The sequence below is a fragment of the Protomyctophum parallelum genome (genome assembly GCF_964188405.1).
Source record: "Protomyctophum parallelum genome assembly, chromosome: 22".
In the NCBI taxonomy this organism is placed as follows: Eukaryota; Metazoa; Chordata; class Actinopteri; order Myctophiformes; family Myctophidae; genus Protomyctophum; species Protomyctophum parallelum.
In genome coordinates this window covers 16,723,176-16,735,675 of record NC_139714.1, presented here as the reverse complement: position 1 = coordinate 16,735,675, position 12,500 = coordinate 16,723,176, and the positions used below count along the sequence as shown (strand labels likewise).

Below are 12,500 nucleotides of genomic sequence, written 5' to 3'. Positions count from 1 at the left end.
GAGGAGAGGAGGAGGAGGAGGAGGGGGGGGGGGAGGAGGGGGAACAGGAGGGCAGAGGAGAGGTTCAGGATGTGGGAGGAGGAGGAGAGGAGGAGGAGGAGGAGGGGGGGGGGAGGAGGGGGAACAGGAGGGCAGAGGAGAGGTTCAGGATGTGGGAGGAGGAGGAGAGGAGGAGGAGGAGGAGGAGGAGGAGGAGGGGGGCAGAGAGGTTCGGTTCAGGATGTGGGCCAGGGTCTTACGGGCTGCTTGGCGGATCTCCTGGTCGTTCACACGGAGGGGGGGCTGTTTGTTTAAGTGGCTCCGCATGGCAACCCTCTTGTGAGTGGCTCCTGTGAAAGCCTCCGCTGGCTCAGCATGAAGGGGCGACATCCCCATGGAATAAACACCAGGCTGACACTCTCCTTACGCCCGTCTCCTCTCCATCTCCCCCCCTGGCCTGCTACGGCTGCACCCCCTGACTAATGCACTCTTTAATGTTGTGCGAGGCTATCTGGCTCAGCACACCTTTACTGTAAACCTGGTGTCAAATAGAGAGCGTCGCTGCGCCCCGTCTGTTATGCTGTCAGACAGTAACATAGGTCTGTTCTGTCTGTTCTGCTGCCAGTAACATCCTCTGCCGGTCTCAAGCGCCCTTTCTTTCTATTGATGTATTTTTCTTTTCCTACTGTATGTGTTGTTGATCTGGTCTTTTGACATTCTAAACCTATAATATAGTACAGCAGCTTAGCTCCACTATATCAATGAATCGTTCAGTTTGTGATAAAAGCATGAAATTTGGTACACTTATAGCCAAAGGCATTCTAAAAAGATTTGGATGTGGACCCAACTTGAATTTTCAACATGGCGCCCATAGCAGCCATTTTTCAAAATGGCCACCAGCAACAACAGTTTTCTTATGAGTGATGGATATACTATGATATTCGAGACATATTTGGACATATTTCCATGCATAGTACTTGGTAAATGTTTCTTTTGGATAATATAACATTTTCAATGAAAATTCAAAATGGCCGCCATTTTTCAGACTGGTTAAATATGGATGATCTCTGTCTTGAATGATACAGTATTCTTGATGCAGAATTTGAATTAGGAACTTTGTAATTTCTAAGAAGCTTCCTTCTGTCTCACAATACTCATATTACTACAGTGGCTAACAGCCATATTGTGAGAGAAGATGGCGGCCATTCATTTCAAGATGGCCACCAATATTAGACTGATTTTGCATTTCAGCATATATTTGGCTATACCTTTGTGATGTACTGTACCATACTGTATAATACTGTACGGCACTGTAGGGCATCATACTGTACCATACTGCACCTTACTGTATGGTATCATACGGTACTGTACTGCACTGTACTGTACCGTACCATACCATACCATACCGTACCGTACCGTACCGTACTGTACTGTACTGTACTGTACCTTACTGTACGGTATCATACTGTACTGTACTGTACCTTACTGTATGGTATCATACTGTACTGTACTGTACTGTACTGTACTGTATCATACTGTACCATACTGTACCGTACTGTACTGTACCGTACCGTACCGTACTGTACTGTACCGTACTGCACAGTACCATACTGTACCGTACTGTACCACACTGTACTGCACTGTACCGTACTGTACTGCATCGTACTGTACCATACTTTATGGTATCATACTGTACCATACTCTACTGTACTGTACAGTGCCGTACCGCACGTTACTGTACCGTACTGTACTGTACTGTAACATACTGTAGTGTACTGTACAGTACCATGTGTGTGTGCACGCGCAGGGAAAAGGGGAGGGGTCGGTTAATGTAGAAATTGTAATGTAATTTGCGTCGCAGTGAAATGTTGCGCAATAACAGTATGTCATACAAAAGCAATATTTGTACAGTAAATATGACATGGATGCAATGTAGTGCAGATGGTTTTCTGTGGCATGCATAATTTTTTGTGCATAGAGAGATGTGTACTAACGGAGTGATTTGGTAGGAGAAGTCGGACGGATAAACGGGCATATTGCTTTGCATCCCCTATAGTAGTAGGATCTAGGATGAGCATCAAAACTATATATTTAAATACTTTTCATTAGCACATGCTTGAATTTTACATTCCATAGGGCTGGACCACACATGGACCCCATTTGGTTTTGTTTTCTGCATCTTCCTCTGTGACCTGCCACCTTCATGTCATCTCTCACAGCATCCTTGAACCTCGTCTTTGGCCATCCTCTTACCTGGCAGCTACATATTCAGCATCCTTCTCCCAATGTACCCTCATCCCTCCTTTTCACATGTCTAAACCATCTCAAACTCACCTCTCTTGCTTTATCCCCAAACCTTCTAACCTGGGCTGATCCTCTAATTCAGTAATTTCTGATAATGTCCTTCCTTTTCACTCCTAATGAGAACCATAGCATCCTTAATTATGCCACCTCCAGCTGTGCCTCCTTTTCATCAGTGCCACCGTTTCCAACCGTACAGCATGGCTGGTCTCACTACCATCGTATACATCTTCCCTCTCACAAATAACTCCTGACACATATGTCCCATATTCTCAATACACTGGCTTCGCTTGCTAGAACATTTCCATCTCTATACTCACCTTAACCTGTTACACTACTGTCTACTGTCTAGTCAATTGGTACAAATAATTTTCTCCCTCCCTCACCATCTCTCTTTGCACTTACTGTACATCTCATATACTTTATATTAGCCCTGACCACTTCTTAGCCCACACCACCTGACATCACATCTCTATCTTCTTACCCATCATCTAAAGAAAACCCAATGGGCATTGCCCATTGACATATATTCAAGTCTGTGTGTGTCTGTACATCTGTAATCCACGTAACTCGAGAACCGTTTGCCCCACCGACTTCGACACACACGTTCCACACCCCCACAGGGAGTGCAGTGCCCGGTGTCGAGTCGGTCGGACCCACGGTTGTCCAGAACCACCACAAAAGGCCTTTTTCATTTGGCGGCCATCTTGAAAAATGGCTGCTATGGGCACCATGTTAAAAATTCAAGATGGGTCCACATCCAAATCTTTGTATAATGCCTTTGGCTATACGTGTACCAGATTTCATGCTTTTATCACAAACTGAACGATCGTTTTGCTTAGCTGCTGCACTAATATGGTATTATTTAGAGATAACCCCGATACTGTATCGGATCGGCCCTTATTTGGTCATATCGGTTCATATCGGTATCGGTGAATATGCCAGTCTAACCAGCGGTCCGACACAGGGGGTAAGGAAGGGGTTGACACTATGGCAGGAAAATATAATGTTGGGACATGTGGAGTTTGCTTTGGAGTTGCCCAAACTGCAAGTGCACATTTGAGTGAGGAGTCTGCTATAAACACAACACGAGATATATATATATATATATATATATATATATATATATATATATATAGCTATGGACACAACATGAGATCACAACACTGGTATCGGTATTCGGTATCGGAACCGGCTAACACAGAAATGGAAGTATCGGGATCGGATCGGAAGTGAAAAAAGTGTTTCGGGACATCCCTAGTGTTATTATACAGAGAGACGCTCATTATTTTTTTTCCTCAACAATTTTCCTTTTTTACACACAAACTGACAATACACACATTCAAAAAACAACAATGAACATTACAAGACAATTACTGGTATAAAGAAAGCAAAACAACAATAACAAAAAAAAAAACAACAACAACAGCACTACTCCTCTTCAGCTCCATCCGTTAAATGTGACAAATTATTGTTCTTTATGTAACTTATAAAACGTCCCCACACCTCCTGAAACTTTTCTTGTTTGTCCTTAAGAATGTATGCAATCTTTTCCAAAGGTAAACATAAAGACAAATCCCTGTGTAATACTTAGTTTGTCTGGCCTCTTCCAGGTCAATGCTATCATTATTTTAGCTTGTAAAAGACATATATCTTATAAAGATTTGTTCATTACGCTTTATCTTGTGAGAGACGGTCATTCTGATCTAGCCAAACACCCCACCATACTTCTCAGCCTGCTATTTCGTAAGCCTCTAGCATAATTGCCGTAGTAGTTTTTTTTGGCCAACTTGACATTTATTTTTTAAATTTATTTTTTGTGGCTTTCCCCTATATTTTATATATGTTATGGACAGACAGTAGGCTGACAGGAAATGGGGAGAGAGATGGGGGGGGAAAGACATGCAGTAAAGGCCTACGAGCTTGTAGATCTGCTATTTTTGAAAAATCGTGAAAATGTGGCACAAATCTTTGAATATAATATATTCTTTCAGAAGACTTTTTATTTATTTCGACGTCAGGCCTAAACGTGTTAAGCAGAGCATAGATGGGTTTTTTGTGCCTAATTTGCCTAAGTCAATTTTTCGTTTATTTTTTCCTGAAAACCTCCTTAATGTGACTGAAGGCCTATTCATCATAGTCCAGTTTTCGGTGAAGAGGCGAGTTAGTAAAAACAGAGAGATGTGCATGTTGTCTCCACCGTGACCACCGTGGTGGTGTTAATGTCATGTTGTAGTTTCCGGTGGTCACCTCTTCACCCAAAACGGAACTATGAATATATATGTAGGCCTTTAGGCAATTATGCTATGATGCTAACGATTTAGCAAACAGAAGAGCAACATATGGAAGAGAAATGATGTGTGGTGATGGATAGTTGGACATGACACATGTCCTGTACAATCAGCCATGACACATGTCTTGTACAATCAGCCATGACACATGTCCTGGACACTCAGTGTTCCACGTAGATGAGTTTGGTGCTGATGAGTTCTGTGTCTCTCTTCCTAACCATCTGTCCATTGTACCAAGACATCAGAGACACATACTGTCCATTGTACCAAGACATCAGAGACACATACTGTCCATTGTACCAAGACATCAGAGACACATACTGTCCATTGTACCAAGACATCAGAGACACATACTGTCCACTGTACCAAGACATCAGAGACACATACTGTCCATTGTACCAATACATCAGAGACACATACTTCCCACAGATTACAACCACACACAGAGATTTTGAAAACATGACCAATGACAAAAAACTCCCATATCTGCTGGGCGAAGTACAACAATGTGCCAACACAGCAGCAAGATTTGTGAGTTGCTGTGATAGGAGAAGGATATCAAATGGAACACAACCACCCTAAAGACTAATCATTGTGTATATTCCTGCAACTATACCTGCATCGAGTGATCTTGGTACATAGAAGTTGATCTATTGAAGATTCTGACCTTCAAATGTACATCATTTTAGTTTTGATTGTATTGCTGTACTGTTGTACTGTTCTTTCTGCTTTGGCAATGTAAACGTAATAACGTATGTTTTCTCATGCCAACAAAGCCCTTTGAATTGAATTGAAATTGAATTGTCTCTCGTTCTCTTTCAGATATGGACGAGTGTGAGAACGACTACAACGGAGGTTGCGTCCACGAGTGCATCAACATACCGGGAAACTACCGCTGCACCTGCTACGACGGCTTCATGCTGTCTCACGACGGACACAACTGTCTAGGTACGTAATTAAACTACCGCTGCACCTGCTACGACGGCTTCATGCTGTCTCACGACGGACACAACTGTCTAGGTACGTAATTAAACTACCGCTGCACCTGCTACGACGGCTTCATGCTGTCTCACGACGGACACAACTGTCTAGGTACGTAATTAAACTACCGCTGCACCTGCTACGATGGCTTCATGCTGTCCCAAGACGGACACAACTGTCTAGGTACGTAATTAAACTACCGCTGCACCTGCTACGAAGGCTTCATGCTGTCTCACGACGGACACAACTGTCTAGGTACGTAATTAAACTACCGCTGCACCTGCTACGACGGCTTCATGCTGTCTCACGACGGACACAACTGTCTAGGTACGTAATTAAACTACCGCTGCACCTGCTACGATGGCTTCATGCTGTCCCAAGACGGACACAACTGTCTAGGTACGTAATTAAACTACCGCTGCACCTGCTACGAAGGCTTCATGCTGTCTCACGACGGACACAACTGTCTAGGTACGTAATTAAACTACCGCTGCACCTGCTACGACGGCTTCATGCTGTCTCACGACGGACACAACTGTCTAGGTACGTAATTAAACTACCGCTGCACCTGCTACGACGGCTTCATGCTGTCTCACGACGGACACAACTGTCTAGGTACGTAATTAAACTACCGCTGCACCTGCTACGAAGGCTTCATGCTGTCCCACGACGGACACAACTGTCTAGGTACGTAATTAAACTACCGCTGCACCTGCTACGAAGGCTTCATGCTGTCTCACGACGGACACAACTGTCTAGGTACGTAATTAAACTACCGCTGCACCTGCTACGACGTGTGTGTGTGCGATTGTGGTGGCGTGAGGGGTGCATACTTAGTTTAGACTAGTCATTGGTTAGACATGGGTTAAGGTTAGGTTTAGGTGTGCTGCCCCGTGGGAGGTTAGGGTTAGGGTGAGGGTTTGAGATAGGTTATAGTTGTAGGACTAATGACTGGTCTAACCAATGACTAGTCGAAACCAAAAAACTGTCTAAAGTAAGTACTGCACCCGTGGGGTGCATACTTAGTTTAGACTAGTCATTGGTTAGACATGGGTTAAGGTTAGGTTTAGGTGTGCTGCCCCGTGGGAGGTTAGGTTTAGGGTGAGGGTTTGAGATAGGTTGTAGTTGTAGGACTAATGACTGGTCTAACCAAATTACTAGTCTAAACCAAAAAACTGTCTAAACTATAAAGTACTGCACCCGTCAGTGGCGTGATATTACAGCAGGTATATAATATCCACACGCTGCACCCTGTATCTGTTGCACTTGTCTGTTTGGCTCCACACACCGTTCCCTCCAGACAGAGTTCTCTGTCATCGTTTGCACATGTAGCTTCCATGAACTTTCCCCGTGCGTTCTGCGTTGTTGGTTTTGGGAGGGTCACCGGGGTTGAGGAGTTCTTCTCCTTCTCCCCCCCGTGATATCTCTTCAGGATAGAGCAGGAGGACTCGGAGGGCGTCTGAGCCGTGGATTCATCACTGACAGATCCAGTCCATTTAGCCGTTCAGCCTCGTGTTATTGACTCAGTGTCAACCAGACAAATGTTTTTCTGCTCCGCGTCATGTGAAGCCCCGGCTTGGATGTGCTTAACCCGCTCTGACCTGAGATCAGATTCTATAAATGTTCTTCTACATCCTGAAAGTTTTCTGAAAAAGCTATGTTTCTATGTCCGTCGTTCTTCGATTTTTCAAAAAATAGCAGACCTACAACAGACCTATGAGCTTGTAGATCTGCTATTTTTCAATAGCTAAAGCATAACGTAATGCTAACACCAAAAGGGGTTCCCGCCCAAAATGGGTTAACCCGTTTAGGCCTGATGTCGGAATTTAAAAAAAGAATCTTCAAAATCCTGACAGTTTTCTGAAAAACCTTATGTTTCTGTATCAGTGGTGCTCCACATTTCATGTCAAGGACCCCCAGAATTATCTGTATTTGGCCGCTGACCCCCCCCATCTGAAAATATGTTGTTCCAGGGACCCCACCCCCCCCCCCCCCCCAGAAGCAAGGATATGAGTTAAAAAACCTTCGCTCTGAAAGAATATATATTCAAAGATTTGCGCCACGACTTTTCAAAAAATAGCAGACCTATACAAGCTCGTAGCTCGGTGCCGCGCTATATGAGCTTGTAGATCTGCTATTTTTCAATAGCTAAATGCTTAAAACACCAACAGGGGGTTCCCGACCAAAATTGGTTAAACACATTTCATCCTTTCACCCCCCCACCCCCACCCCCACCCCACACTCCCTCCGCTCGCTGACTGACACGAGCAAAATCAAAATATGTCATTTGGATGCCCTGCGCATAACCCAAACATCTTTTGGTCTGACATGTTTTGGCATCTATTAAGTGTTATATATGTGACTCTGAGAGCTGTTGGGAGGGCAGGAGGAGTGAGAGAGGAGTGAGGAGTGAGAGAGGAGGAGTGAGGAGTGAGAGAGGATGTACTAGAATAAACCCCAGAGTGGCTGTTGAGTTGTTGGGTCGACCTCAGACTGCTTTTTACACCCACCGTTCTCTACCTGTCACTCCACTGACATTTAACCCATTTTGGCCGGGAAACCCCTTTTGGTTGTTTTAATTTAAGCATTATGTTGTACTTTAGCTATTGAAAAATAGCAGATCTACAAGCTATTTTTTGAAAAAAATCGTGAAAATGTCATGGCACAAATCTTTGAATGTATATTCTTTCAGAGCGAACGAACGTTCTTTTTTTTTACTCAAATCTTTGCTACTGAGGGGGTTCCTGGAACAACATATTTCCAGATGGGGGTCGGTGGCCAATTACAGGTAATTCTGGGGGTCCTTGACATGAAATAGTTTGAGAACCACTGACATAGAAACATGGGTATTTCAGAAATTCAGAATTTAGAATAATGTTTTTTAAATTTCGACGTCAGGCCTAAATGGCTTAAAGAGCGGAGAGGGTTCTAAGTGGGTTCCAATGACATCATCTTACTTCCCATCCAGTCAATCATGTCACGCTAATGATGATTTATTGGATAGATATATGGATGATAAAAAAGCGCATAAGGCATGTAACGTCTGCAATATCACATCATGACAAATGATTAAATCGTGCATAACCAGATCGCACTGCGGGTCGTCTGTGAAATATCCATTCTGATCGGAGCTCAAGGGCAGAGCATGGCATTAATGCGACCAGGGTTATGCAGTCATAATAATAATAATAATGTATGCATATTTGCAACTAAGTACTGTAAATGTATACATACATCAAAACGGTATATTGTCTTTTAATTTGTTCTCTTGTCTCCAGCATTTTCCACCATTACAATGTCATCCTGTAACTGCACTCATTGGTAATTGCATTACACAATTTAGCTCCGGACCTGCCTTCACTTACTGTAGACTTTAATGTACAGTAAAACCCAGATCCGTCGTTTACTGTAATGTACATTCATAAAGTTAAATATAAAGACTATAGACTTATAATAGAAACACGTTTCCTGCTCTCGTCAGACAAGAGTAATATTGGTTATTGGATTGATGAATAGATTGGAAGATTGGCTCAATGGATGCATAGATAGATAGATAGATAGATAGATAGATAGATGAAAAAAATATCTCCGAAAAAATATCTCCGATATCTGTTTAATCCATTCTGGGTGGGAACCCCTTTTGGTGTTTTAAGCATTATGTTATGCTTTAGCTATTGAAAAATAGCAGATCTACAAGCTCATAGCATGGCACCGAGTGCCTTGCTACGAGCTTGTAGGTCAGCTATTTTTGAATTTTTTTGAAAATGTGGTTCAAATCTTTGAATATATATTCTTTCAGAGCGAGCGGGGCGGGGGGGGGGGACAATTTAATATTTTCAGATGGGGGTCGGCGGACAATTTCATATGTTTCTGGGGGTCCTGTTTGAGAACGGCTGACATAGAAACATTCAGAAGACATTTTGTAGAATCGTTCTCAGGTCAAAATGGGTTAAAATGCGCCCATGTTCTGTTTTGGGAGGCAGTGTGAGAGAGATGGGGCGTTGCTGCCAACATGTCTAATAGCGCTTGCTGTTTGTTTCCTTCTGTGGCTGTCTGTGCTGTATATCTGAGCCTGTGAGTGTCTACAGCTGGTGTAGGTTATTGGTTAGATTCCGTGTCAGATGGTGTGTTGTGGTTTGCTAAAGACACATGGAAGGGGGGTGGGGGTGGTACTACATGTGTTTGTGCCACTTATTCAAACACATGAGGGGCCACAGACTACACAGGGGCCACAGACTACACGTGAGTCACGTGTGAACCCCTCGTCATCACCTGCCCTTCATGGTTGGTGAGAGGAAATAAGCCGCCCACGTCTTTTAATAAACAAGTCGAGTTAAAGACTTTGTTTTTATTTGATGTCGACTGTAGATACAGCCTCTGTTGACAGCCACTAATTCATCCTTATTTGGATACGTACGTATAGTTGCAACAAAGCAGTGGAGCGGGAAATCAAATGCGTCATTGGTTAAATTATGTTTGATGACATCTATAAAGATTATTTATAAAGGTATGTAATCATGGAACTTTCCGATGAATCCTAACATTTGGCCATGCTGTTGCACCATGCCCTTAATTGTTTCTTCACCATTACTCAAAGTTTAGCCACTGGCAATTCTTCCTTAGCATTCTCTAAAAACCTGTCGATTGGACATTTTCGAATAGCCTGTGTGTATTAAATATTAGGGCTTAAAGGGATATTTCACTTACAATGAAAACTGGTCATTTCATCGTATATACCCAGGCTTATATGCGAACACCCCAGACAGGTTTAAGTTGCTTGATTCAGTTTTTAGATATTTTGAAATTAAATGTAGCTGCTTTTCCCCATTCCTATACAAACACATTCTAACTTCAAACTCCATTTTAACCATGATAGATCAGCCCGATCTCACCCAAAAACGGTGAAATAGCACGGATTGGCAATTCCGTACATGCACACGCCTACAAAACCCCCGAATCCATGCAGATTATACTGCTGTTCTGACCGTGACGGAGGCATGGATTTCACTAAAGTATTGTATGTACGTTCAACACGGCAACATAAAATAATATAGACAAGTACAGTTACCTCTCCTCCGATGCTGCTCTCTGTCCGGTGTTTATGGCAAGTTATTCTTTCTTTCTTTCTTTCTTTCTTTCTTTCTTTCTTTCTGTCTTTATTTTCCTCTGTTATTCTCTCTGACTCTGCCTCCGTCTCTCTCTGCCTCCCTCCCTTCTCCCTCTCTGTATTCTGTTGGTTATCTTGGCCATGGCTGTGAACTGGATGCTGTCCAAGCTGTTCCCCCAGAGGCGATGGACTTGCTCTCTGTTTGACATCTTTATTGTGGAATGTCTCAAATATAACACAGAATGATGATGGGGCTGGGAACGCAGGCAGGCAGGGCCGCAGAGGGCCAACACTCTGCTGACAGGCTTCTGCTGTTTCACTGCTCTCCTTCCTGTCTGTCTGTCTGTCTGTCTGTCTGTCTGTCTGTCTGTCTGTCTGTCTGTCTGTCTGTCTGTCTGTCTGTCTGTCTGTCTGTCTGTCTGTCTGTCTGTCTGTCTGTCTGTCTGTCTGTCTGTCTGTCTGTCTGTCTGTCTGTCTGTCTGTCTGTCTGTCTGTCTGTCTGTCTGTCTGTCTGTCTGTCTGTCTGTCTGTCTGTCTGTCTGTCTGTCTGTCTGTCTGTCTGTCTGTCTGTCTGTCTGTCTGTCTGTCTGTCTGTCTGTCTGTCTGTCTGTCTGTCTGTCTGTCTGTCTGTCTGTCTGTCTGTCTGTCTGTCTGTCTGTCTCTTTTAATCTCACTCTGTCCAATACTCTCCCAATAATACCCTGACGAAATAAACTGTGACTCAGAGAAAACAGACGAGAGCTGTTTCTCAGCACCAGAGGGTGAGTTCATGCAATAGTTAATAACTTAGGACATATAGGACATAAGGACAAGTGCAGTCATCTGATTTTATTACACTGTGCAATCCTGAGTGTTCATTTGACACTGGATTTCACAGAGTACTGATTGTAGAAGCATTTCTTACTTGTCCTTTTACTCATCGCTCAACCTACTAGATGTAGTTTCTGACTTTCTGTAGACTTAACCTAGGCATTTGTAATGAACTTATACATACCTGCAGACTAGACAGTGGCCTTGTGGTTAGAGTGTCCGCCCTGAAACTGGGAGTTCGGGGTTCGATCCCCGGGCGGGTCATACCAAAGACTGTAAAAATGGGACCCAATGCCTCCCTGCTTGACACTCAGCATCAAAGGGTTGGATTTGGGGGGTCAAATCTACTAATCAAATGATTCCCGAGCGCGGCAGCTCACCGCTCCAAGAGAGATGGGTCAAATGTGGAGAACCAATTGCACTGCGGTAACGTGCAAGTGACAAATTGTTTGACTTTGACTTTGACCTGGAATTTCATCACTTGGCCTTTGATGTTGTCCATTTTTTGAGGGCACATACAGTTGGCACATACAGTAGGCCACATGCCAGGGCAGGAAGCTTTTTTTCCCCATCCGTGTCAGTGTAATCCTGGGCGCTACACTTCCTCTGCCAACCTGGGGAGAGCAACGGAGTGACCAGGGGGAGGCAGTTTTAGAGACCAGGATTAAGACCTGCACCAATCTAACAATAAATGTATTCCACCATGGCCCGTAGCACTTGCCCTAGCCTAGCCCCTTTACTTAGATAGCACTTTATGTAGACTTGGATAGTATTTTAAACAGACTTATATAGTGTTACAATTGTAAATTATAAATAGAAAAAGATAACTTATTTTTAGATACTGTAGGTCGATGACAAATAAAAACTATTTTTTTCATTATCGACGTTCACGTCACTGCATTGCCCGATGTAACACGAACCATTTACAATTTAGGCATTTAGCCTAAATTAATCCAGTGCGATTTACATTAAGCAATAACAAAAAAGCATGGCAATACATCACATATATAAAAAGTAGTTATCATGAAACA

The 12,500-nt window shown here is 43.3% G+C and overlaps 1 protein-coding gene across 1 annotated transcript in view; it reads left to right on the top strand.

Moving 5' to 3' along the window:
- The window catches only part of scube1 (signal peptide, CUB domain, EGF-like 1), a 151,409-nt gene that overhangs the window by 20,553 nt on the left and 118,356 nt on the right, over positions 1-12,500 (top strand). Inside the window, 1 exon segment of the mRNA XM_083757696.1 lies at positions 5,394-5,519. Within this exon segment, the coding sequence (XP_083613822.1) occupies positions 5,394-5,519 (126 nt within the window).